At 45.3% G+C, this 27,551-nt stretch overlaps 2 protein-coding genes across 11 annotated transcripts in view; both read right to left on the bottom strand.

Moving 5' to 3' along the window:
* Window positions 1-665: 665 nt before the first annotated feature.
* Window positions 666-27,551, bottom strand: part of LOC117582418 (slowpoke-binding protein) — a 36,930-nt gene continuing 10,044 nt past the window's right edge. The window contains exons 1-13 of one of the 10 annotated variants that reach the window (XM_034270111.1): window positions 22,041-22,117; window positions 16,276-16,407; window positions 15,914-16,167; window positions 15,356-15,475; window positions 14,788-14,958; window positions 10,620-10,827; window positions 10,324-10,560; window positions 10,081-10,262; window positions 7,859-8,069; window positions 7,668-7,793; window positions 7,461-7,603; window positions 2,698-3,817; window positions 666-2,646 (exon numbers count right to left, since the gene is read on the bottom strand). In XM_034270111.1, coding sequence (XP_034126002.1) covers window positions 1,312-2,646; window positions 2,698-3,817; window positions 7,461-7,603; window positions 7,668-7,793; window positions 7,859-8,069; window positions 10,081-10,262; window positions 10,324-10,560; window positions 10,620-10,827; window positions 14,788-14,958; window positions 15,356-15,475; window positions 15,914-16,167; window positions 16,276-16,407; window positions 22,041-22,046 — 4,245 coding nt within the window. In that variant the 5' untranslated portion in view covers window positions 22,047-22,117 and the 3' untranslated portion in view covers window positions 666-1,311. Of the gene's footprint in view, window positions 2,647-2,697; window positions 3,818-5,006; window positions 5,022-5,227; window positions 5,266-5,459; window positions 5,685-7,460; window positions 7,604-7,667; window positions 7,794-7,858; window positions 8,070-10,080; window positions 10,263-10,323; window positions 10,561-10,619; window positions 10,828-14,787; window positions 14,959-15,355; window positions 15,476-15,913; window positions 16,408-22,040; window positions 22,118-23,380; window positions 23,469-27,551 lie in introns of those variants that run through there. The other 9 variants (XM_034270109.1, XM_034270110.1, XM_034270112.1 and 6 more) reach the window with 9 other exon arrangements.
* LOC117582425 lies at window positions 25,002-25,778 on the bottom strand. The gene has a single exon (XM_034270130.1). It carries the CDS (start codon window positions 25,666-25,668, stop codon window positions 25,048-25,050), a length of 621 nt encoding a protein of 206 aa, XP_034126021.1. The 5' UTR covers window positions 25,669-25,778; the 3' UTR covers window positions 25,002-25,047.

The raw sequence follows: 27,551 nt of genomic DNA, 5'->3' as shown, positions 1-27,551 counted from the left end.
TATGTATATTTATATGTATATGTTCGATACTCTCTCCGTGTATATACTCGTATTTTGTTGTGTGTTTGATTTGTGTTTGTGGATTGTTTTTGTGATATTTGTTGGTTGCGATTTCTTTGTAAATTTGATTGCTTTTTTCTTGTATTGTATTTATCTTTATCGTTTTTCTAACTCTTATGCGATAATCTTTAGGTTTCCATTTGAAAAGTGCTCTGCTTATAACTGTGTGTGTGTGTGTGTGTTGTGTGTGCAACAAAAGGAAACAAATAATTTGAATTTCCCTCTAACTCTGCCTTTGGATTTCTTTGACCAAATTCCATTTGGTTTCGAAATTTTCTTTGGCATTGTTTTTTGCTGTTTGCTTTTGCTAAGTTTGCTTTTTTTAGTTTTTTTAATTCCCTAATATATATTTTTTATGTATACCTTTTAAAACATGCCCCTTGTGTGGCGTGGTTTGGGGGGGTCTTAAAACGATTTTTGTTAGGCTACAGTAAAATATTATCTGCCGCGAAAGTCTTAACTATCCAATCGACTACCAAGTAAAAGTGTATAATTCCGTATAATGCCGAAAACTAACCTCTCTCCCTCTATCTCTCTGTACAAAAAAAGAACTCATCATTTGTGTTTCGTTCATTCTGAATTTTGGTTTATTTTTTGCCAGAGTCTTTTGCTTTTGTAGAGAGTTAGTAGATACGTATTCTAGTGTAATTTTGCGGTTTTGCTGTAAAAGCAATCGGCTAAAGTTCATTATAAAGAGGAAAATATTATTGTTACCAGAAGAAAGCTTTGAGTGTGGATCAAGCAAAAGGCGAAAGCAGCCCCGAATTATACAGCACATATTTCTCTGTCTGTCTCTGTCTGTTACTCTGTGATACTCAAATAGAAGTTGCCTTACCTTGACCAACACTTGCAAATGCTGCTCGTACCTAGCCTAAAGTTCAATAACTTGATGGTTCCCTTCCCTTCCCCTTCCTTCCCACTCATCACTTCTTCTATTTCGATCTCTATTTCATTTTGTTTCTTTATCACATGCTTTGCATTTCGGCTGCTCAATACGTAAGTGTGTGGTGTGTGTGTGCGGTTTGTCTAGGGCAGAGGCCGGCAGCGACGCATAGAAGATTTCGGGCAGCGCAGTCAGCGTCAAAGCTTCGGCCGCAGCGGCAGAGAAGCAGCTTCGTATGACAATTGCTCGGCTGCCGCAGCAGCAGAGCAGCAAGAAACGTTTTTCGACGTCGTTTCTGTTTCTACCTGCTTGCCGACCCCTGCTCTAGCTTGTGTGTTGTTATTTATTTTGTGTGCTTTTGTGTTCGCTTAGAGCTTATCCAGATCTGGCTGCTCCGGCTCGGTTGGACTTATTGGCGACATTTCAACGCTGTCCAGAAGCGGTGTCTTCTCCTCGCTGCAGCTGCTGCCCGGTGCATCGTCCATGTCCATTACGAATATGCGCGACAGATCTGCGCCGCTGAGCGTCAAACGCGATGGGGACTCATCCACCGAGCTGCTGCTGCTGGTGCTGTTGCTCGTGTTGATGTTGTTGCTCGTGTTTGTGTTCGTGTTTGTGTTGTTGCTTTGGACCTTGATGTTGAGTGCCTGGTCGAGGGACTTGGAGGGCGTGCGGTAGCTGCTGGCAGTTGACGGTACGGAAGGAGCTTTGGCTACTAAATTCGATTGGCAGGAGAGCGTGAGCGTGGCCAACGAGGTGGTCTTGATATTGGTCGTCTTCAGGTGGTTGCTGCTAATGGAGCAGCTGCTCCAGCGACCACCCTGCTGATGCTGTTGCTGCTGCTGCTGCTGCTGCTGCTGCTGGTGGTGTGAGTGCTGCTGCTGATGGAGCGCCTGGCCATGCGATGATGATCCCAATCCCAAACCGAATCCCGATCCTAGACCCATGCCTAAACCCAAACCCAATCCTGATGCTGATGGATTATTGTCATCGTTGAAGCTCATATCGTCCTCGCTGTGCGTGTTATTGATGGCCGTCTGCTTGAGTCGCACCAAGTGTCGTTCCGAGTAGGATTTCCGTGCATCCATGACGCGCAGATAGTCCGAGGACTCGCCCAGATCCTCGCTCTTCGAGCTGCAGTAGCGCGCATTGCGGGCAGCAGAACCCCCACCGCCACTGCCATTGCCACAGAAGCTGGTGGTGACGCTCAGCATCTGCTGGCTGCCGCTCAGCGAACGCCGACTGGCCTGAGAGCTGCTCCTGCTCTCGTACTGATTGTCCCGCAACGAACTGGGCGACAGCCTGGGGCTCGATGGCGTGTTCTCCATGAGTGAGTCGTTGCTCTTGGCAATGCGATTCTTGCGGTAGAATTTGCTATCCCGCCAGAGGGTCTGTCGGCCGGTGCGCTGCATCTCCATGCTGTTGCCCGCATTCGGTGTGGTGGGCGTGGTCGTGGGCGAGTCCTGGCTGGAGGTCTTGCTGATGCGGAACGAGGCATGCGTCAGCTTCTTGTACTTCTCGCTCTGCATATTGACGCGATTGTCCGAGTGGGTGCGATCCGCCATGGGCATGAAGGCGTTATCGATGCGCCGCTCCTCCTCCAGCGAGCGAAAGGCCAACCGATTCACATGCTTCAGGTGCTGCTTGTCCGAGTTGCCACGCTTCGGGGACATGTCCTCGAAGGAGCTCACCTGAAAGGGATGCTGATTAAACACACTTTGGGTAAGCCTTCGTCTAGCGGGGCAATCACTTACCCTATACTTCTGTGAGAAGACCTCAATCATGCCCGAACGCTTCGAGGGCGATGTCGTGTAGATGGAGTTCTGATCGTTGACGAGGATCTTGGGCGGATCAAACTGTTGCTGCTGCTGATGGGCATGTCCTTGGGGCTGCGTCTGCCCCTGTCCTGCATTGCTGTTCGAGGCCAACGAGGAGCTGCTCGAATTGCTGGTGGCAGTCACGAGTATTTTCGGCGACAGCGAGACAGGAAACTGCTGCGGACGTATGTTGCCATACGAACCGCAGCCCGAGCCCGAGCCCGATGACGTGGAGCCCGTGCCGGACATGGCATCGTCAATGTGCAGAAAGTTGCTGGGGGAACTCTCGCGGCAGGGCGAGGATATCGCTGAGTCCTGTGAGACCATGCTCCTGGGTATGGTGGCCAGCTCCAGGCACGTCTCATTGCCACCCGTTGTCGTGGCTATGATGATATCCTCGACACCCTCGTCAATGGGCGAGGAAATGGACTGAAAGCTGCTCAGGCGTATGCTCGATGCAATTGACAGGTCGTTGTCGGTGAGGGAGCCAAAGGCCGAGTCCTGCGACGGATTGCTGCGTCCGTACTTGAGGCACTTCAGCGAGTACTCCAGCCGACGGCTCTTTGAGTTTTTGTAGTTGCACATGTCCGCCGTCAACTGATGATTGAAGGAGGCGCCCGCACCGGAGGAGCTGCACGGGGCATGCAGCCGCTGGGCACCCGATGACCCGCTGGCCACCTCATAGTCCTCGATCTGCTCGTCATGCTCCTGTTGTTGCTCCCCCTCAGGCAGTGGCAGCTCCTCCTGCTCCTCCTGCTCCTCGTCGGCTGTGCCCTCGGCCAACATTACATTGAGATTGCTCTGGCTGCTGGTGCTGCAGCGTATGGTTGGCGGCTGCTGCTCATGGATGCTGTTGTCATCGGAGTAGAGTGTGGCATGGTCGCAGTAGTGAATGGGCGACTCCGTTGCCGGCTCGTACGTATAAGAGTGGGCCGAGTGCCACTGCTGCAGCCGGAGCAGGTGCTGCTGGTGGCAGCTGCCGCCGACGACGATCTCCTCGAGCAGGCCCTCCTCCGAGTCGCTGGATATGTCAAATGAGTCCATTGTTCGGCTGATTCTATCGTTGTTGTGTGTGTGTGTGTGTGTGTGTGTGTTTGTGTATGCGTGTGGATGAATAGAGCACAAAGATGGAAGAGAATAACAATCAGAAATTTCAGCATTTTGTTTCCTCCATGCGGCGCGGGGCGTGGGGATGCAATGTGACCCAATACCAGGCAGTGGGCACCTGATTTGATTTCAGGTTTCGATTTCTTTTGTGTGTTCAGTGGGTTGTTCGGTTGGTTTTTATGCAAAAAGCCATGACATGTCTTTGTATGTGTATTCATGAGTGTACGAGTGGGTGAATGAATAGGCTCGAGTGCTGCATCCAATACGTGCTGTCTGGATTTTCAATTAAACTGCCCCAAAACTGGGCACTGCGAACTCAATTACTGACCAAAACAGAGACCAAAATTTCGATACGAAGTTGGGGGCGAGTTTTTGAGACCGGAAATGCAATTACAGCAGGCCCAAAAGTTGAGGCCCAACTTGAGATTCAGCACAGAAATGCATTTAATGCAGAATAAATACGAGTTTTGTTATGCACAGAAATGCAATTATTGGTATTTTTGCTGAATGGTAAAAACAATGTTGGAAGAGAGATTTTGTTGAAGAGATTGCAGTGTCTGCAACAGGGGAAAGGCTGTCCCAGAGGAATTTTGAGCTTGCATCCTCAGTTATTTGCATAAAGTAGGGACATTGAGTGTCGACAAATTGCGTAAATTGGGAAAGAAATTCTGTAGATTGTAGTTAGAGTTTAAGTGTATTTGTTGTGCAGACAGAAAATCGCAGCACCTTCGTTGGCACAATTTAAGACCGCATTTGGTCTGTGTAATAAAGTGATTTATGTGGCAGATGAGTAAACTTGTGAACGTGCAACCAGCTCAGTGTTCAACTTCTGTGCACAGATCGATAGTAAATGAATGAATTCTAGTCAATAGATAAACGCTGCTACTGAGAGGGAAATCAATGGCCAATGGTACTTCAAATCCTACTATTTATCAGCAAAATGTATGCAGCTACAAGTACATAGTTGTTTGCATATATCTATGACTTGTAGTTGGATCAAACTAAATAAATAAATGTGCACTACAGCAAGCAGTCAACAAAACAATTCAAGCATAAATACAAGACAAATACTGGATGGAGCATTTATGGTCAAGGGTCAGGCAAATAAACGGAAAACATGCATAATTACTCAATCGAACCATTGCAATGTGGTTGACATACGAGCAGGAGTAGATGTTGTACAGAATATTTTTTCACATCTCCTTGCTGTGGCCTTGCTCCGTTGCAGTTTGAATATTTTTTTTGTTTACTTATTTTTGCTTTATTTTTGGGTGGGTGTGAAAGTGGTTTTTGCTTGCTTGCTTTGCTGGGTGGTTCTTTGGTGGGTTTTGGCCGCTCATACAAAAATATTGCCACTTACCACATTTAGCTACAACAAAAATTTGCTCTGTTTTTTCTCTCGATTGATTGTTTCATTTTTTCCGTATAAAAATTGCAATTTTCGTACAAAAATTGTTGGGATATATTCTCTTTATTTTTTCTGCTCTTGTTTAAGGGGTTTTTTATTTATATTTCTTATTTGTATTTTTATTCAGGTATTCATTTTTTGTTGTGGGTTTTTGTTTTACACGTTAATCGTTTTTAGTTTTTTGGGTTTTTTTTTTTAATGTAAATTTCATTGGTGAGTGGTTTTTGGTTGGGAGAGTTGGTTGCTTTTTTTTTTTTGGTACGGGTTTGGGGACTCAAGTTTACTTTGGTTCGGTTCGGTTTGGTTGTTGAGTTGTTGGGGTTGTTGAGTTTTTGTTGTATACTTTTTTTGGGTTGCTTGTTTGTTGGGTTAGTACATACGAAAGACTTCATAGGGCGCAGGCAGATTTCTATAGTTGTTGTTGAAATTTTAGATCGTTGTTGTTGGAGTTGGTTGTTGTTGGAGTAGTTGTTGTTGTTGTTGGAGTAGTTGTTTGTTTTTTGGTTATGTAAATAAACAAATGCAGAAATGCAAAAGTTTGTAAATCAAAAACAAAACACACACATATGTTAGATAAACGAAAATGAACGTTGATAGACATTCAAGAGCGGAACGGTATGTGTGGAGTATCAGATGATGGGTTTGGTGTAACGGCAACTGTAACGGTAACGGTAACTGTAACGGTATTCTGGGCGAACACACACACACATACACACAGAGGTACACAGGTACAAGTACACACACACACACAGAACAAACATATATATATATATAGATTTTTATTGTTATTTTTTATTGTTTTAGGTGAAGAGTTTTACAGGAGAGTACGGGAGTACGAGGAGTACGAGTAGTAGGCGTATTTGGTTGGTAGTTTTCGGTTGGTAGTTGTACGAGTATTGGTAGTAGTAGTAGGAGAGAAAGAGAGAGTAAAACATGGCATACGGAAAAAAAAAAACTTTAGTTGAAAAAATTCCTCAACTACATAAATTTGTTGTTGTTTTTTATATAAGTTACAAGTAAAAACATGCGTTTGAGTATTTTTGTTGATTTAAATTTTTGATTTTAAGTTTTTTGAAGGGGGTTTTTTTGTTTAAAGGCAGCGGAGAGTAAATTTACACGGGACTCGAAGGATTGAGATTTTTGCAAGAGAGCGAAAGAGATGCTTAAATATACATGAGGGCAACGGATGAGTTTATATTCTTTGTTGGTTCGGTGCCATTTTATTGCTGGTGCTGCTGCTCTTCTGCTGGTTTTCCCTCTCGTTTTTTATCACTTAATTGTATTCCTGTCTTGTATGCATAATTTTTAAATTCTGCTGCGGGTAGGGGTCAGGGCAGGGCAGGACATTACCATAATTACCTCCAGACACGCACACGCACACGCACACACGCAGCTTATGGAAACATTTTGCGCTCTTTCCGCTTTGCTCTGCTGCTGCCCAGCCCAGCCTTCCTCTGTTGTTTCTGTGTTAGTTTTTTCTCGCCTGCTTTGCCATTTTGTTTCACAATTACTTGGCCTTTGTGTGTCTGCCTTTGTGTGTGTGTGTGTGTCTGAGCTTTTCTTTATTAGTCCAAAATGCGAGCGCACGCCACTGGATTAGCAGTGGAGTAGCGGCAGCAGGGGGAGAAGAGGTGTGCCGTAAATGGCGCACAAAACGGAGACCTAACAGCAGGCCAGAAGCCATGGGGAGTGTACACTGTACAGTGCGTTTTGGGTATAGGTATCTGAGGAATAGTGTGTTAACATTGTTTTGGGAAGATCTAAAGTAACTTTTCCTGAACATTTGGCATAGAGTTTTCTGCATTTTCTGTGCAAATTTTAAGCTGCATTCCCCTGATTCTACCCCGAATTTTCGCCTGCATTGACCTGATTTTGTAGCAATTTTGTGTCAAGTTGTCCATTTACTAGTCCAGTCCAAAGTGCATACAAGACTGGTTGTCGTTGTCGTTGTTGTTGTCCCTGTCACACCAAAACAAGACACGAAATGAATTCTGTACGACTGTGGGTGTGTGTGAGTGGGAGTGTCTGTATTCGAGTGTCTTGGAGTGTATTTGTGTGGTGTTGGGGATGTAATGTTAATGCTTTGTGAGACACGGTGACTGACTGAGACAGTGAGACAACTGCAGAGTTTGCCACTAGTTATGTGTGTGTGAGGAGCTAAGCGACAGGCCGACAAATCACTTACCCAGTGCGTCGGTCGTGCGGCGTCGAGGGCGGCGTACAGGGCGAACTTGCCTCGCTCAGCGAATGACCCAAGGAGGCGCATTGACGCTTCTTTACAGCATGCAGCAGGTTGAGGGTGGATCTGCTGAGGCTCGGCTTAATTGTCTAAAGAGAGAGAGAGAGAATGATTAAAGTGTATCCAAAGGAGAGAGACTCTCTTTCCACTTACACTAAAGCAGGGACCACGCAGCTCCCTTAGATCGATGCTGCGAAAGAGATCGCACAGGACTAGGTCCTCAACGGAGGGGCAGACACCGCTGGGCGGCTCAAAGATCAGGCCCAGTATTTCCAGTATCTGTGGGGGAAACAAAAAATAAATTATAAATGTAAGCTAAGGCCTTGGGCAAGGTGCAGTCATACCTGGCCAATTTGTGGATAATGATTCAGCTCCATTTCGAGCACCCGTATGGACGGCTTCGGTGTGTTCAGCTCCTGCCCTGTGCACATCTCGTACAGCAGATGGCCAAAGCACACGATGTCAACGTTCTCGATTTCGGTCACCGAGCGGGACCACATAACGGCATTGTTGCGCGAGCTCAGGCCCAGCAGGCCGTTCTCCAATCCCGATAACCTGCGACCAAACAAGGCACGACAAAAGATACAAATGTCAAGCCAAATGCATAATTAAATGGACTACCCCCCTCTTGGCACAACCCTTTTGTTTTTGCGCCCTTAATTATGCAACACTTTCGATGGCTCTGGCATATTGATGGCCAACACGTGGCAACGACAGCGGCGACCTGGTGGCTTTTATGGATTACTGTGCGAGCGAGAGGTATGAGTGTGGGCTGGGGTATCTCTCTTGCACTTGTTCGTATGACAAAAGAGCGTATGTCAGAGCTTATGGCACAATATTATGGCCCGGCCCTAAGACACTTTGTATTGTTCTGTGGCAGTTCCAAGACCAAGACCTGGCCAGGGGTCTTATTAGTGCAAATTACTGCTGACTAGGCGGAGGCCCCTACAAGTGGATTGGCTGACAAAAGGCGTTTTTCGAGATGTCAGCCACTGACAGCTGCGAGAGATTTATGAGCGCGTTTTTTGTGGAAGCGAAAGTGTAGTTTTTATGGCCTTTATTTTGAGAGATTTTGAGAGGGGCAAAAACCCCCAAAAACCCCTTGCCAGGGCAGCCAGCTCTAACAGGGTACAAGCGCTGTTAACAGCAAAGATTAGCAGCTCAGATTAACTGCACTGATCAACAGCCTGCCTTGCTACTGCGCTCTGTTGAGCTGCTCAGCTTTAACAGTCTCCGGCCGCTTGCAGTTGCAGCTCTCCGTTAACAGCCTGCTGCTGCTTGCTTTAACAGTTCTCTGTTAACAGCCTACTGACGCTCTCGTTTACATATCTTCGTTAACAGCCGCTTGCCGCTCTCGTTTACAGCTCACTGTTAGCGCTCTCTTACTGCGCTCGCTCTCACGATCTACGCGGTTCTTTGCCAGCTGCGCACCAGCCCCCCTCCCGCACAACCGTGCATATGTACAGTAAACTTATTTATACCCCCCATCCCGTTGTTTTCTTCGTACTCATTGCTGATGCACTGCCAAAGCTCCAACTCTATTCTCTCTTCCACTAACAAATCCTCTTAGCTGTTCGAGCTCCCACTTTATTTTAGTTGCCTGCTGCTCTTATAGTTATCTACCCATTCGAGACTTATCGTGGTGTGTGCTGCAGTTGCTGCACCTTCTCCACTTTGATTTTCCATCTTGCACATGCGATTTTCTTTTCATTCTCTTCTCAATCAGCTTTCCTTGTTATCCCCCACCGGCCAACCCACTCTGCTTTTACATTCATACCGCTATACCCCCGTATCGATGACTGTGCTACACATCTTACCCATACATATACAATGTATACCCAATTTATATGAAAATCAGCTTTTTGCAATGTCCCCCCCGTGACGCGGCCCTGCCGCTAAATTGGGTCATGCACTTGGGGCAAACTTCGAACAAAAGCGGTCCGCACTTTAATCGACTTTCACCTATAGGATTTCTGCCTCTCCACAGCCACGCGCTCCCTTTATCGCGCAACGCCCCTCGCTATGTTGCAGCCAGTATTGGCAAATGGTTTTTATTTTGTGCTCGCTCGCTGAGCATTTATTTTTATAATATGGCAAAAGAGCCAAAGCCAAAGCTTTATTTTTGTTACACCCATTCGATGTTTTCGAGAGGCGGAGGCGTGTGTGTGTGTGTGTGTGTGTGTGTGTGTGTGTGTGTGTGTGTCCAAGGGGGATGCTGGGGAGGTGTGCGCGTTGTCGCACATGGAGTTACATGGAGCGTAGCGGCGGGGACATGCATTTAAAGTGCCCCCAAAATGTCCAACGTTTCCGTGGAATTGCTTTTAATTTGCCATTTAGGCTGAATATTGACACATTTTTTGGGCACCATTTCTCGCTGCTTTCAGGCCATATTTGCCAGAGCCATAAAAACAGGAACTGCCATTGCCATGGCAAATATTTGCCAGCCATTATAAAATTAGTTTACAGTTGAGCGGACAGCAGTGGACCCTGAACGGACAGCAGTGGACTATGAGCGGACAGGAGTTGAGTGGACTGAGCGTGGAGTGGACTCTCCTTTAGAACTCACCTGGCGGCACCATTCTGCAGTATGACATTGCCGCTGTGCAGATGACCGTGAAGCGGAAAGCCACGCTCCTTCAGAAAGAGCAGCGCCTCCAGGATCTGTCTGCCCAGACGCTGCACCTGGCTGACAGGCAAACCATTGGGTTTGCGTGTGTACTTCTTGACCCACGGCTCGTTCCATTGTGCCTGTAAGATATAACATTTAAATAAGAATTTTGTATATTTTATTTATCCCCGACTTGCCCACCTTATAGATCAAATCCTTGAGGCTGCCGCGCGAGTTGAAGGGCGTGACAAGGCACGCATAGCCATTGGAGCTGCTGCGCAAGAAGCCCAAATCGAGCACGGGATAGATGTAGGGATGATGCAGGGAGCCCAGCAGCTCCATCAGTATATCCCTGGCACTTTCATTCGGTGGCATATCCTCAAAGGCCACGCAATCGGGCGGCAGAGGCAGCAGCGTCATCAGACGATCTGTGCGCACCTGAAAGGGAAACACTTTGCATCAGTGAAAAGAATTGTATAAAGTTTGTAGCAACCCACCGATGCATCTGTGACCAGAAACCAGTTCTTGCCATGCCTCGAACCGATCTCATCCAGATGTGCAATCACCTCGTAACGCCCATTGGCACTCTGTATCCACTCTTGGGTGGCATTCAGCGCTCGCTCCCTTTGGGCACGCTCCCGAGGACTACGCTCCACGATCCCATTGCCACTGTCCAGGGCAGAGTACTGATATTTGATGTTGGGTCTGCAAAAGGAACATTCCGTATTAGATTTCGGGTCTTACTTGGTTTATTTGTCGTAAGATTTGGCATTACATATCATAGAATACAGAGATTAAAGGGTTGAACTAAGGCCTGCAAAATAGCACTAATCATGGGGCGATTGCCTACAGATGACACTCATTAATTTTCAGTTATTTACAAGGACATAACCCAGCGACAGAGATTTAATGTACAGGATGCGTCCGTCGCCCTTAATTTGCATAAGCGACCGCACTTAACCGGGACACAGACAACAAAAAAAGCAAGGGAAAAATGTTTTAATTTTGTACTCTCATTTCAATTATGTGGCTTTCATGCTGAATGATTTATTTACTCAGGCATCAAGTGGGTGGCACTCGGCATCCGTATAAATTAAGCCAACTCAGAGCGGCGTTAAAGAGCTCCATTAAAGAGGAACTTTGTACCGATTTGAGGAGTGTCTTGCAGGGATATTTATAGTGCGGAACGTTTCCAAAACCAACGAACACTTTCAAAAGTTTATCAATAAAAGCAACACAGGAATAAGTGTATTTATTGTATATTTTTTTGGCATACTTATTTGTTGCATTTGTAACCAGAAATCTTCAACAAAGTCTTTGGAGACTCACCTAAAAATATCTAAAAATGTCTGCCACACTCTAACCATTTGTAGCTGCATCTCCTACTGACCTTTAACCTACTCTACAACCCACACATTTCTACAGTTTCCACTTAAAAATTGACAGGCCAAAGACTGTCTTTATCTGACGACCACAAACGAGAGGCCACAGGAAGAGCCCATCGACATGAGCACCCGAAATGTCTGCCAAAAAAATAAAAACTGAAGACACAAATAATTGCCACAAATTGTGTTGTCGAATTGTGCCACAGGAATTTGCAACTCAATGAATGGCAGAAGACAGGGGGCAGGGCGCTGCCAAAAGGGTTGGCACCAGGCGAAGGAAGAGGAAGTCACTGCCTGCACAATGGCGCAGCGGAAACGGAAGCAAGAGTTTATCATTTCATTTCATTTCATTTTCTTTTTTGTTTGTGTTTGTTTTTCGTTTCGTTGTTTCAGGCAGAGCGACAAAAAAATTGGTGTTTATTATTTAGTTTATTTGTTGCACAAAGGTCGACTGTGGCAAGCAGTGAAGAGTTGTACCAAGAGCGGAGAACAGAGAAGAGAGGAGTGTGCAAACGGAAAGAATGGAACACAGTGTCAAAGTCAAAAAGAAAGTGGGAAAAAACGTGGTAGAAAAGAGAAGGCAGCAGAAAATGCAAAGAAAAAACTGCACTCGACAGTCAAAGAAGTGAAAGAAAAGTGGAAATAAAACAAAAGAAAAACCAAACAACAGAGAGATTAGAAAGAGTTGAACGAAGAATGGGATACCCTTTCTAGGTAGGTTTGGATTTCAGGCACAGACAGACGGACAGGACTCAAATTCATTATGAAGATCAGGAATATTTATCGTTAATCTTTGAGCTTATATTTCAGCTTCAATTTGAGTAAGTTATGGGATATCTTAGCTGTTCAAACCCAGGGTACTAACTGCTGCATGAAAATTGTAACAAAAAGTTGTCAGCACACGGAATTGTCAGGTTAGGAGCAGCACAACGAAAGGAAAACAGCGTGGCAGAGAGCGAAACAGAGTAAGAGAGACAGGCAGGCAGGCAGGCAGGCAGGCATAAACAAACACTTACAGGCCACTAAATCAAAACAGAGCGAAGGTTAAGCACATCCTCGGGTTAAGTTTTAGCATGTGTTTGAAAATTTAATAAGGCACAACAGAGAGAGAGAGAGAGAGAGAGAGAGAGAGAGAGAGAGTGACAGCGTGTAGAAGGAAAAGCGAGAGTGAGCGCCAAAGGGAAAGTGTGTGTCTGTCTGTCTGTCTGTCTGCTGTGTGTTCGTGTGCGGCATAAAATGTTGGCCAAGAGGCTACTCCTGGTGCTGTTGTCTCCCCAATGCTACCCCCGACTACACTGCCTCTGCCATGGCTCTCCCTTGCCTCCCTCTGCCACTGCCTGCCCTGCTCCTGTGCACATTTCACTTTTCATTGCGTCACAAGCAACTTGCGAAATGTGCGAAAAACATGGAAAAACTGGGCAGAAACTCTTTTGTGGGCACGGCCCGAGCCGGTCCTTGGCTTGCGCTGTTGGCCAACGGTGCGTATGTGAAATATTTCTCATTTTTCGCCTGGCCTTGACGCAGATTGCAGCCGGGCCCACTGTGTGTTCGTTTCTTGTTGACTTGAGCTAATTTTTAGTTGTCTGTTGGCTGCAACTCTGCAAGGGAAAGCAGGAAGGAGCCTGCTGCTGCTTCGTGTTTTATTTTGGTAATATTGCAGCACAAATATGTGCCAAGCTCTCGACACTCTTGCTGTTTGTCAACTGTGGAGTAGGGGCTCTCTTCTCTAAGCACTGAGCCCAAGCAAGAGGCACTGTGGAGAGTGCTGCAGTTTGAAGAAGTGCCCATGTCACGTGGAGTTGCTTCGAGAAAGTTAACAAATTACTTTGCAGGGAGCCAAAGGAGTCCCTTAAATGTTGAAAAATATTTCAGGGCCCATTTCATTCTCCGAATGAATCTTTTTACACACAATTTGACGAAGATTTCTCAAGCAAGCTGAAAGCCACACTCTAAATATATTTTTCACCCAAAAGCATAACCGATTCAGCGCGATTTCAACCTCTCCACTTAAAGGAGAGGAGAAGCTGCCTCCTGGCAAACCTCACAACCTTACCCCTAGCTATCAAATCGATGAAGGTCCTGCGGGTGCTGTGCCCTGTGCCTTGAAGTGGTTGAAGTGTTGCCTTTTTTTTGAATTCAAACGTAATTAACGTGCTCGTGCGTGAAATTTTGTATTGCATACTTTGCAGGCAGATACAACAACCACACGCACAGCCACACATAGCTGCTCGTTAGAGGCAAACACATTGGCAGACACTTACACACACGAGCAGAGGCTCACGCTCGCTTGCACATTCATCACACGGCTCAGCACGCTAGCTGAAGGGGGAAGAGAAGCAGAAGCAGAATGCCAGAGAGAGAGGGAGAGCCAGCCAGAGGGTTTGCAGCAGACACTCACCTGTACACACACACACACACACACTCATCAATGCTCTCTCTCTCTCTCTCTCTCTATGGCACATTCCCTTTTTGATTTTTTTGCGAGTCAACTTTCGCCCGAGTTGATAATTTAATTTGCAATTTTTGTGTGTGTGTTCCCGGGCATCTAATTTGAGGCATTTTCACCTTGGCAAAACTTTGACCCCTCCCCTCACGGCTTCCTGAAACATATGCGGGAGGTCTAGGTGGTCTGGGAGGCTCCTCCCTCTTGTTGCAAAATGCATTCCATCATCACATTTAATACTTTGACTTTGGCACTGCCGTGCCGCTGGCTTTTGCATTTGAAATGAGAAAACTTTGCCGAATAAAGTTCTAGAAAATATTTCAGCACCAAAAACACAAAGAGGCGAGTGCTGAGAGGGGGCGGAGGGAGACACATTTTTTGGTCTGCATTTCTTTCTCCATTCAACAATCTATTTTACTCCCACCAAAAAAAGAGTAAAAGCTTTCTAGCTAATTATTTTGGAACCTCTGGCAAAATATTCTGAGACATGGCAGATGGGAAATACTATCTACAAGATATATTCCAGGGATCTAAAGCTAAAAATACATTTAAAATAATTGTAAAGTGTTTTTTTTCTATGAAACATTTCAGGCTTTTTAACATTGTTTATGTGGCATGCAAAAAGTGCGGCAGAGCATTAAATAAAAAGTGGAAGAGACAGAGGAAAACTAGGGGAAAAGTCGAGCAGGCAGAACGCAAATAAAATTCACTTGAGCTAAAGCCAAAACGCCGATCAAATGAACCAAAAACTAGTGAGGCAAAATGCGGTTTTTTTTTTGATGCGTGAAAGTATATTTAAAAGTTAGAAATTAGATTTAGAATTAGAGTAAATGCAACCTTGTTGTTAGTACTGAATCTATGGTATCTCTACTTCCGGCTTCCGCTGGCATCGATTTGCTAAAGAAGAGCCTAGCTAGACTGTCTAACCGTGCGCTAACCAGCGGCGACTTCTCCGAGTGCTCGGACATGTCGGACATGTTATCTTGCTCCGAGCTCGCCGAACGATTGCTGCAAATAGAAGGGACACAAACAAAGGGTGTGGGTGTGGGTGTGGGTGTAGGGGTGGAGGCGTGGGCGAAATAAAAGTACAACAATAAGTGTGTGTTTTTGCTTAATTGATCTGTTAATCGTTTAGTGTCGAGAAGAAGCTTTAAGAGAATACAAAGAAACCAAAAGAAACTAAAGAGTACAACTAACGTTTTGAGTACAGTCTGCTGGCCAGTGTGGCCAGTTCCGCAGTATTACCAGCGAGTGCGCTGTGTGTGTGCCACAGAGTTTAACTTTCTTTTTTGTTGTGCACACACAAACACACACACACACACACACAGTGCAATATTTTCTAGTTACTTATATACACTTGATCGTTGATCGTTGATCGTTGATCGTTCCCCGTGTGTGTACTCACCTACTGTAGATCTGTCGGCGATTGGCCGCCGTCAGGGCTGAGACATCAAACTCGATGGCCGAATTGGAGCGCTTCAAGCCATTCGCCTTGTGCAGCTTCTTCATAATGTGCTTCACTTTCCTGGCGATCGATTGGTTTGCACAATGAGACACAAATACACACACGTTTTCATTGGTTGCACCGTTAAAATGGGCTTCGGTTTTTGCCAGAAAAAGGTGTTTGGAAAAGCATTCGCCGGTGGTGTGAGATCTTCAGGGCTGTTTTGATTTGTTCAGCGATTGTTGACACTTTTTGAGAACTCAAATTGCTATTTATTTAACGAAGAATTTCTTAGGGTTTTGGGACAAATTTTGAACTCAAAAGTGCAGAAATATTTGCGTATTAAGCACTATACAAAATATTTTAAAAGGGTTTCTGATTCTGCTAGGACTAGAGCCCAATTGATTAGCCTTTGAATATTTATTTTCTGGTAGTTCTTTGTGCATCCGTTGGGTGCAGCCTAATGCTCTTCCAAACACCTTTTTCCCATCACTCTCCCCCTTGCTGAGGGGCACTCACTTTTCGGGCACCGGCGGCCGGACAAACTGATCGTGGCCGGTGACGGCGCTGTTCCGATTGTCCATCCGCTGCTGCTGGGCGGCCTTGTTGAACTTGAACATGGTGAAGGATTTCTTGGAGCTGGCCAAGTCACAGACGCGCACAATGATCTTGCGACTGCTCCTGAACACGGTGTTCAGTGTCTTGTAGACGAGTATGGACACGGACTTGGAGGCGTGAGGATTGTGGTGCGGATGCTGCTGTGGCAGCTGCTGGTGCAGTGGCTGTGGCAGGGACTGTTGCTGCTTCAATTGATGCACTGGAGCATGCGGCGACGGCGACGACGATGATTGTGATCTGGCGATGACTTTGGTATCCCTCGGTTGCTGCTGTTGCTGCTGGAGCTGCTGCTGGAGCTGTTGCTGTTGTTGCTGGTGCCGCTGATTGGGGCAGCCGACGATGAGCTCCGGCTCCGTATGCGGCGCTGTCGCTGCGCTGACCTCGCTGCAAGTGTCCTGTGGGACGATAGGTGTCGTGTGTCGGTGGTCGTAATCGTAATCGTAATCGTAATCGTGATCGTTGTGAGTGAGTATCGAACAAAAGTTGATTGAAATGGAAAGAAATATGCAATAAAATTTGTTTATTAAGACATTTTTGTTGTCCATTTGCCAGGGGGGGGAAACAGCAGCAACGAAATGATAACAGAAAAGCGCTGCGTGAGATGTGGAAAAGGAAAAACAAAAGCGTCAGGCTTCAGGCTTCAGCTTCCCCGCCAAACAATCGCTTCAAAAGAGTGTAACAAAAGGTTCTTTGAGATGTCTTATTTTGCTTTTTTGACAATCACAAAAGCAGTTTGTGGAAACGCAAATGGAACACCAGCTCCTGGGTGTCTTTGTGTGTAAATTGAAATGTAACTAAAGTGGTGTTCGAATGGTGTTTTGTTGCATGCTTTTTGCTCTCAAAAAAATTTGTTCAATTCAAACGAAACTAATTAGGCAGCCAATACTTTACGAAAGCGTTTATCTAATTTGTCAATTTTGTACAGTAAATAAAACAGAAAAGTTTATAATATATTTTGCAGACAGAAAATGGAGTAATTGAATAATTTTTGCAGCCAATTATTGTACTTAAAAATCATAGAAAATTTGTATTGGATTTTGCTTTGCTTTTGCTCTGGTGTATGGATGATATTTTTGCTTTGCTTTGCTTTGCTTTGCTCTCAATAACTTTTATTTTGCTGTTCTAAATGTCTGACAAGCTTCAGACTTTTGCTTTGCGTTGGTGTAACGAAGGCAGAGTAGATTTTAAGACGAGGTTTTACCTACCGCTCGCGTTCGCTACAATCCACCAAGGCTGGAGGACACCTAAAACTGGGCAGTTCGATGTGGACAGAAAATGGTTTAGTTTACAATTCGAATCGAGAACTTAACGAGGGGTAAATGTATGATGAATGCGAGAGTAGATACGAGAGCAGATAATCATTCTAATAATCATTTTTGGCATCGCTGTCGAGGCGTGTAATTAAATTTCAATTGGGGGAAAATCGCTTGTGTATATTTTATGGGCTTCCCTGATTGTACTCGTAATTGCTGTTGGTCGTTGGGGAAGGTACAGTGAGTACACGGGCAGAGTGAACCCAAATAAACCTGAATGAGAAAAACCTCCCACCTAATCTTTTTTTTTCCCCCTGTTCTACCTTTTACAATAACTCCAAAAAATAATGTTTGTTCCTCCTGCAGAGTCTGCACTGTTTTTCAAGTGCTTCTGCTTGTTTTCGAGCGTTTCGTAGCTGCAATTAAAATGTCTGACGCAGGCACAATAGATCAAATTTCAATTTTCAAAAAACATTTTGTGGCTCTGCGCCACGCACATCACCCGCCGCCACCCACAACACTCCCTCCCACCTGTACTATTTACCACACAACTTTTGAAGTTAGTTTTCAGCCCACAGAAAGCCAAAGCGTTGCAGTTCAGCGAATGTCCTTCACATAGAGGAGCGAAAAGTTAAATTACAAAGAACCACAAAAGTTAAAGGAAAGGAAAGCCAGCAGCGAGACGAAGTGGCAAATGCACTGTGCGAGAGTTTGAGATTTTGTGCCAGATTTTCCCCTCTGCAACCTCTGCTAGACTCCGTCCTAGCCCTCTTTGCAGTGCATTCACCAGCACAATAGCAACAAAAGGCGCCAGCGGCACAGCAATGGCCAAAGGACGCTTTAATAGACGCTTAAATAAATCATACGCCTCGTATGCCGCCGCGCCTTTTCCTTCCGTCAAGTGCTTTGCCGTGTTTGTATAAATATTTGTGTGTGATTGTGTTTGGCTGCGTGACATTGAGTTCTATATACTGCAACGAGTACGTTTGGTGCACTGCTCCCCGCACCCAGCTGCGTGGCCCTTCTGCCCTCTGCCCATTTGCCTAATTGTCTGATTCTAATTTTAAATTGTATTCTGTTGTTGTTGCACCTCCCCTTAGGCCATTTATCTAATCAGGGACAGGCGGCGGCACCCGCAACACACACAAAGTTCGTTTCTGCCTTTTACTTTTCAAGACATTTTATTGATTTTTCTTACACCCCACAAAGTGGAAGGGCAAGGGCTTAGCTCGAATGGCACTGCATTGTCTTTGTGGCTCTTGCTTTGATTTTCTAGCTTTGGCTTTGGCTTTGGCTTTACAAGTGGCTCCTTGCCACCTGTCTCGGGGTGTCAAGATTCAGATTCAAATTTCATTTTGCTCAACTTTCGTTGAGTTTTATTCTTCCATTATGATTATTGCATCCATCAGTCCCGCCGTCCTTCACTTTGTTGTTCATTGCAAATTAAATTGTCAATTTTGGTAAATGGCCAAAAGTAACGCGATTGAAAGGCAGCCAAATAGACAGGCAGAGAATGGGAATGGGAATGGGAACTAGATAGATATCCACGTATCATTAATCAATATCGTTTTACTCCATGTGCGATACGTCTTCCCTCCCCTCCAGTACCCCTCCCAGTTGGGGGGCTTAACCTGAACCTCGGGCTTAGTTCAATGTTCCAGACATTAATTCTCAGCATTTTAATTGAAACGCTTTCGGAAAGGGCTTACTTCAGGCATATTACTCATGCTGGGAGTTCAAAATAGACACCGATTTTCGGCATGCTCCAAGTCGATTACTAATTATTTTGTAGACACAATCTTAGGGGGGAAAACCATTTGCCAAAGCGGAAAAGATTGCTTGGGTTTTGGTAATTTAATTGAGTTTTATTTCTGCAGATCGTTGTGGCAAAGTCTTTGATTTTTTGAGCACTTTAATGGTGTACTTTTGTTGGTGTACTTTTGTGGGTGTACTTTTGTTGGTGTTCTTTTGTTGGTGTACTTTTGTTGGTGTACTTTTGTTGGTGTACTTTTGTTGGTGTACTTTTGTTGGTGTACTTTTGTTGGTGTACTTTTGTTGGTGTACTTTTGTTGGTGTACTTTTGTTGGTGTACTTTTGTTGGTGTACTTTTGTTGGTGTTCTTTTGTTGGTGTACTTTTGTTGGTGTACTTTTGTTGGTGTTCTTTTGTTGGGGTAGTTTTGTTGGTGTACTTTTGTTGGTGTACTTTTGTTGGTGTACTTTTGTTGGTGTATTTTTGTTGGAGTACTTTTGTTGGATATGTGCTGTAAATCTTCCACAGATCTTTACGAGTTATTTAAGACCTCCAAAACCTCCTTGAAGACCACCAAAATAAATCACAATTATCACCACAAATGTTTCACCTTTCTTGGCTATTCCTTTAGCCTCATCCACAACCATTATTGCTGCTTAGCTCTGCCTCAGCTGCTGCTGCTCAGACTCTCTACGGAGCCCATAATTTTGCTCATTACATGCCCCGAAAATCATCTAATCTGCTGCCACACAAAATAATAATGCCATTGCCACAAAACACAATTGCACATTAAAAATGATGATGAAGATGAAGCGGACGGGCGACACACCAAAATAACTTCACAGTAAAAAGGGAATTTGTGGCACCTGCTGCGGCTGTTGGTTGTTGCTGCTAAACCAGGACCTGCCCCAAGTGCTGCAGCTTCATTATGCCACGACTCGTTGTACGCGTGATTGGATCGTTGAAATGATGATAAATATTTAAATAGTTTTACGGCAAGTCTCAAAAGTTGTTCACACTTTCTCTCTGTTTCACTTCTCGCGCCGAAAATTTGTCTCCAAACTGTGAACTGTGAAGGGAAAGAAAAACGCGGCCAACGCGCTGCTCGGGTCGTCCGTTAATGAAGGTGGCCGTGCGATTCGAATATTGTTTCAGCCAAGCGAGGCAGCAAAAGAAAAAAACTATGAAATTTCTTCATTCCAGTCCACCCCCCCAGAGGTGTGTGTGTGTGTGCGCCTTTGTGTGCGATTGCGGGTGGTGTGGCTTGGCATGTTTGCGTGTTCCTATCGCTTTAGCTTGATGTTTGTGGTTGTATTTGTGGTGGTTATTTGTCGGTCTCTCGCTGTCGCTCTCTCTGCCCCCTCCCCCCTCTAACTGGATTATAAAAATTGATTTTTAATTTTTATGACAATTTCCAACTGACTCACAACGAGTCTCGTCGTCGTCGTCGTCGTCGTCGCTGTCGTTGGTTAAAGAATGTTCGGCTTTCATTCCACTTTTATTTGCGCTTCTCTTTGGCCCGATGCCCATTACCCTTCCACGTTGAACTTGGGCTGTCAGTTTGTTTAACTATGACATTGGGCCAACAATGGATGGATGGTTAATGCACAGTGGGCCAGACCTAAGAGGTTAAGGCTGAGACAAAGGGCTGCAAAGGGGCAGTGAAAATGACTAATATTTAAGGTGAAAAATGAGAGAAAAGTTGCTCATTTATTGTTTAACTCCAAGAGAACTTTTGGGCACAGCAAGATGCACTTTTATTCCTACAATCAGCTCTAAGATCATAGCTCAACCTTTTGCTTTTAGGAACAACTTTTCTCCGGTTCTTTCGAATCCCTTCATTGACCTCCTGCTCCACTGTGCCATGTCCTCCCTCATGGCACTGTAGTTCCATATATTTCTATGTATTTTCATGTATTTCTCTGCCTGTGTGTGTGTGTGGTAAATAGTCGTGTTGCTGTCCACTTCGTGACACATTAATCATGACCCGCTCAACGACTGTTTACCAGCAGCAGCAGCAGCACATCCGTCGGTCAGTCACGGGCACCACTCAGCCACTCAGCCACTCAGCCACTCAGCCACCCAGTGACCAGGAATCCCTGACCAGCAGCAGCTCCTCCCTGCACATTGGCCCTTATGCAAATATATTTTGCTGTTTGCTGTGCTGTTTGTTTGCGTGGTTTGTGCCTGCCGATCGCTCCGTATGGAAATTGGAAAAGTTTTTACGCGCTGGCCGAGGTCAAAATGGAAACCAAAAAGAGGGGAAGAGCCATAACGGAGAAGTTGTCCTTTTAGTGCGTTGTGTTCTGCTGTTTGCTGTGTGTCCTTTAACATACAATTTATTTCTCGTTCTGTCTGGCCGGACGAACTGGCGCCAAGCAAACCAAAGGGGCATGGGAATTTATGGGCTCTGAAGTGTATGTGAAAGAGAAGGTAAAGCGATCAAAATAAAGGTCTCCCCTGCGCCGCAACTTCTTTTTGATATACTCTGGTCCTTGGCCACTGGTCAGCGCCCTCGACTGGCGCTCAACTGCGTCATTGTTGGGGGCGGAACTAGAACTAGCCTCCGCGTCCTGCCTGGCAAATGGCAAATGGCACAGGCAGGAGCAGCAGCAGAATGAGAACTGAAAGTAGACCCCCGGCCAGGCCCATTTCCAGTGACCTTGCATCATTCACTTAATTGCTCAAATAGAGAGTTGTTATTCAGTTGTACTGCCAGCCAGTCAGGCCAGCCAGCGGCCTCTCTCTCAGTCCCCACGTGCATCCGCCGGAATGGTCGTTGGCCCCCAATTCACGTTGTTGTCTCCAGAAGAGTCACGTGTTGCGGGGCTTAGTGCGCTGACAATTTGAACACAAACAAATAAACCAACAACAACATTGACATTCCCCAAACGAATGCTAATTGGATTTTGCCAGGCCAAACGCATATTTCAGCATTCGTCTTCATATGCGATGGGGGAAAATTCATATTGGAACGACAGCTATTGGGTCGGAGGGGAGGGGAGTACATGTGGGGCTACATACCTGCATCGTCGTATCCAGTATGAGATGACAACAATTCCACCTAAGATCAAACCGCCTAAGGCACACCAAAAAAGGGTCTGCAAAAACACACATAAAAGAGGGGAAAAAATATTAATTTTTGAGTGGAATTAGTTGGAATTTTATGTGAATTTGATGGCCAAGAAATTAGTGTGGAAAATAAATAAGACTCTCATTGTTCTAGCAGAGAAAAGAGCATTTTATTGAGCCATCAAAAGCATTGCCACAAATTCCACATTCATTGACATTCATGGAATGAAATAAATGAAATCAGTCGGCCTTTACGTGGAATTTACAATCACAGAAATCAGTTTATAAAATGAAAGATCTATAAAGATTTTGTGCAAATAAATTAAGAAAATGAATAAGAAAGCAAACTTCCATGAGCCATTGCCATTCATTGGCATTCGTGGAATGACTTAAAGCTGACTAAATTCTGTGTAAATTCTGCCTCATTCATGCCAAAAATTAATCAATTATTTTGCACATTTTAATATGCGTTGCTCATCGCTGGCAAAAGTATTTTTTCGCTTTGCAAAAACCCAATTCAAGTTCAGTGAACAACTTGACAGCCTTTTTGGGTGAAATTGAAAAGGTTCATTAGGTCACACGCCGCTTTATGGATAAACGGCAAAGAGAAAATCACTTTAGAGCCAGAATCGTTTCAATTTTATGGGGCAGACAGACTGTTGGATCATAAATTCTGCAGCCAAGAAATGTCAATTGCAGTTGGCATTCCGGGTCAGAGGCCAGAATGCGATGGGAATCTCTGCATGTGTGTGGGAGTCTGAATCTGTCGATTCATTGTGGCAGGGAAATGTACGAGGAATGGCCGCTGGATTTATTGGCGGGGATAGATCATGAGGAATGCATTCATCCCAACATCTTCACTTTGGTTGGTCAATTAAGTGGCATGTCCTTTTGGCAAGGTCTCAACTCTATCAATTGAGTCTTTAGTGGAGGAAAAAACGATGCAGCATGGGGGCGTGCTGCTCCAAATAATTTTCCAAACAATTTTGGCTGCCATAAAATGCCATCGTCAGGCGGCCCGGAGCAGCATCCTTTTGTCTCTCCATCCGGAAGCTGGCTGGCATGCTGCCAATGCAGCGACAATGCCGCCGGGTCAGCCTTTTCCAAAGAGTTTTGATTTATTTTTGGCAACGAATTTTGAATGCATTTGCGGCTTACAGTTTTTATGGCTCGATAATTGTGGCCACAAGGAGTTGTCACGTTGTGAAAAATTAAAACGAAAAAGAGCGACAAAATATATGAAATAAATGTAGAAGGCAAAGTTCAGGGTCGCTCTTCGCTGCGGTACTTACAATCCAGTAGTGCGTTTCAGTAGTTTTGCTTGGATTCAATTGCATCGCACGTTCCTTTCATCTAAGAGCACGTCACAGTGGGGTTTTGCTGCAACACAAGAGAATGGACGTACAAACTTTGATGAGTGATTCATGTAGGCATGGCAAAAGTTTATGCCAAAGTAAACGAAATTTCAACAGAGTTGCGTACTTCCTTGGAATATTTACAAAAGTTGATCCAACTGCAAGTTTTGTGTGAAGAAAGCAGATTGGGTTTGGCTCAAAATGTAAGCATAAAATGTTGGCTGTGTAGATAGAAGTTGGAAGTGAGAGCTGCAAGTGTGGTAAATAGTCATGGAAAGGAGTTTGAGTTTATTCTTTTTCTGAGTAAAGTTCCCCAGAAAGTAGAACTAGAGCCAGAACACACAGATTACAAACTACCATTCAAATACAAATTCCCACAAATATTGAAACGCACTAAAAACTTTTCAAACTTCTTATCCAGCAACCCCTGCAGGTCCGACAACTTCCTCGAATATCTCGCCAAACTTTTTCCTCTTCGATTTCCGTTTGTCTTCGCTCATTGACTTGCCAGCGAAATCGTGTCGCTGTCGCTGTAATTACCCATTTATTGATTTGTTTTTGCCTAAATATAATTGCCCGAACAGCTAACAATGCTGAGGCGAGGGAGATTAGCTCAGCTCATCGAATTTCAAGAGCACTTTGTTCTGATTGAAGGCTGGCAGCGGGGGCCGCCAGGCAGCCCCAGCGTCTCGATGAAAACTCATTGCCTTTGATTTACGAGGACTGGGCTCAATGAAGCGTTTTCGCCGTGTTTTAGTGGCTGCCGCCTTCGCAATTATCATTGGTCCCCCCACTTTTTGGGCTTAAATGTTTCTGCGTTTGGCTTTTGGCATTTCCAGCAACGGCCAGTATATGGGAATGGGAATTCCAGCATCAAGCAGGAGCTGGGAAAGTGAATTTCGAATAAGGCAAGGAAGTGGCTTTGTGGCTGTGGGGGAACGGCAATCTGTTGATTTAGTCTCCCTGGAAATGCCATGTAATGTTTATGCTCCATGTTGCTCGTGACACGTGCCTGAACTTTGAACTTTAGCAGGAAACTGAAATGCTGCCTGCCTGCCTGGCTGCCGAAAAAAAGCAGCCTTATGGACATGCGTGCGCCTGGGCCGACTGTTTGACATTCATTTGGGTACACAGGCAAAAAGGGACGAAGGGCAAGCAGAAGGTGCAAATGTGTATGTAATGGCAAAGAAAAGTGTCAATGAGGTGAGCAAGAACAGAGTTTTGCAGCAGGTAGAAAGAGGGAGCCAGCGGGCTGAAAAGGGCAGAAGCTCAAAGAGAGCAACAGCTTGAGCAGAGCATCAGCTATGTTAAGAGAACTAGCAGACCACTTAACAGAAAGTCGCCGCATCAGGTTAACAGTCAGTTAACAGACCGCTCAGCCGCCAGTCGCTGCTGGTTAACAGTTGGAGCCCACTGCCGCTTAACAGCCAGCCGCCGCTGCTGCTTACAGGTTCTGCAAAGCTCATCTTCGCTCTTAAGATCCACGCAGCTCGTCTTCGCTCTCACGATCCACAAGGCCCACACTCCAAGAAGCTCACAGTCCAGCCAAATACCAAGCTCCTGCACCAAGTTCAACAATCATTTAATCATTTTACTGCATACAATTAAAAAATACGCAGCGAATCCTCCACATGATTCTTCAAAGACTGCTCCATCACCACCATCACACACCGCACCATCATGAGGTTGAGAAAGGGCATCATCAGCGTCAGTCCCGTGTGCAGCTCGAGCTGAATGTGTCCGGTCATCACATCGTAGACCCAAACGATGAACTCGCCACCCAGCACAACGCTGTTAATCACGATCCAAGGGTACATCAGACGCGGCTTGAGCATCACAAGCCCCAGTATGAGCATACACCAGGACGCGATGATGGCGCAGGAGCCCAGCAAGCGGGCGGAGTGCAGCACCCTGGTGCCAAACACATGGAACTCCCGCTGCCGCCACATGCCCAGCTTGGAGTTCGGACAGCGCAACAGCTTCAGCGTTTGCTTCAGTGTGCAAGCGAGGCCCCAGATGCTCAAAGCCAGCACCAACCAAAAGATAAACGGAAACAAATCTGGCTTGCAGAATTCACAAAACTGCAACTTGCCATAGGTCTGGTCCACCTGCTTCCTCCCACAGAACTTCCAAATGGAGTAGGGATTCTTGTTCCGGGCATCAAAAGTAAATAAATTGAACAGATAGCGCATGAAATCATTATTGAATTGTCTTAGTTGATGCATCCTGATTAGCGAATTTGTGTACAATATTTCAATAGAATTTTATGGACAGTAATTGTGGTAGTTCCAGGAGTTATGTGTTTCGATAGTTACTACTTGACAGTGCGAGAAATTTGTGTAAATTTTGCAGTGGTGAGTGGGAAATGCTTGTCCCGGCCAACTAGGATTGAGTATTTGTTTCGCTCCACAGTTGACCCGATTTGCACGACAAAAAAATATGCAAATTGCCTCAACTCTAAGACTCTTCGACTCCTTGAGCGTAATCAATTTTTCTTGCTGTTATTTCTGTGGCTTCGAGTACGAGCCAGGCGTGTCCAAAGACGCCTCGAATTTGCATAGTGGCATTGGCCCTGTACTTTGGGCTCCACCAGAAAAACCAGCCCTAAATGGTAAAATTATGCAGCAGTAAATGGTAAATAGAGCAGCGGCAGTAGGACTTTGATTTCGAGTGCACAAATGCCACAAAATGCTGTTCGAAACTGATAGATAGAAAAGCCGCTTTGCCTTGCGATTGAAGATGGTTTATTTTTGGATTTTAAATGCTGCTAAGGCAGGCAGTAAAGTTAAGGAAGGAGCAGAAGTGGAGAACTTTTCCAGTTGGATCTTCAGCTTTGTTTTGTTTCAAACATCCAGTGAACATTTGTTCCATTTGCAATCGCAAATTTAGACCAATCAGGCATTGAAATCAGTCTGGCATTACTCGCACGCTTATTCCCCAAACACTGATGTCGTTTTTTATGCATCACCCCTGGGAATGTGTCAACGCCACATCAGCAACACATCATCAACGCAAACACAGGCGAAGCCCACTCCCAAGCCGACTGTTCCGACATATGGCTATGAAATTAACGAGTTTACTTTTATGCGGGCCCACAACAAAAACGCGGGCTAATAAAATTGTCAATAATGTGGCACACACACACACACACACAGGCGACAACTTTGAAGAGTCCTTGTCAATGGAGCACATTACTCATACGCAGCACGTTGCCGCTCCTCGATGACAGAAAATCAACTGCAGCTGACCGAAAATCTGTGTCACTTACAGTCCGCCCCTCTGTTCATTTATCAACGCTAGTCCATAGAGGAACTGGCAGGGGGCAGCTGTCATGTTGAGCCAGTCAGCGTGATTTGTCCCGCTGCCTAGGACTTGCCTTGCCCTCGAACAAGGAACGCCGAACCGCACCCACTTCTCTCTCTCTCTCTCTCTCTCTCTCTGTGTGTGTTTGTGGGGGCCTGGCTTAGATGCAGCCACAGAGTAAAAACTTTCAAGGCAGCAGCAGAACGTGTGAGTCCCTTTTGGCATTGCGTGTAAACTTCTAATTTGGCGGCACGGCTAAAAGTTTCGCTTAGACTTTCTTGTCGCACTTATACAATATATTATTATGATTATCGCTTACGAAAACATGAATTAGAAGGCCATTGGCGAAAGCATTTTGGTTTAATAGCATTAATTAAGACATTTGGTTTTACTTTCTGCCATTGCCGATGGGAAGTGCAATAGAACAAGTTAATTGGGGCAAAGTTTGGTGGGGGAAAACGCTTGGCAATTGGTCTGAAGAGGGTGCAAAATGGAGGCAAAAATGACCCAAAAATTGGGCAAAACATTTTGGAGAGTTGCAAACAACTTTTGCATCGCTTTCAATGGGTTTTTCATGTGCCACGCTTAGGGTTAAACGTTCCCAAAGGTTCCCCAAATGCTTCCTCAATGCTGTTTCGCTTATGGCTCTGTCTGCCTATCACATTAGGCCATTTCTTTTGACTCATTTCTAGCATTTGTAGCCCCACCATTTCCGCCACCAAATGCCACTGACAATGGCCCAGAAAATCGTTTGAACAAAGAAGGAAAAGCGTAAGGAAAACTCGATAATGTGGCCAGCAAATAA

Source organism: Drosophila guanche, unplaced genomic scaffold (assembly GCF_900245975.1).
Source record: "Drosophila guanche unplaced genomic scaffold, DGUA_6, whole genome shotgun sequence".
NCBI lineage: Eukaryota > Metazoa > Arthropoda > Insecta > Diptera > Drosophilidae > Drosophila > Drosophila guanche.
This window is presented reverse-complemented; position numbering and strand designations above follow the sequence as displayed.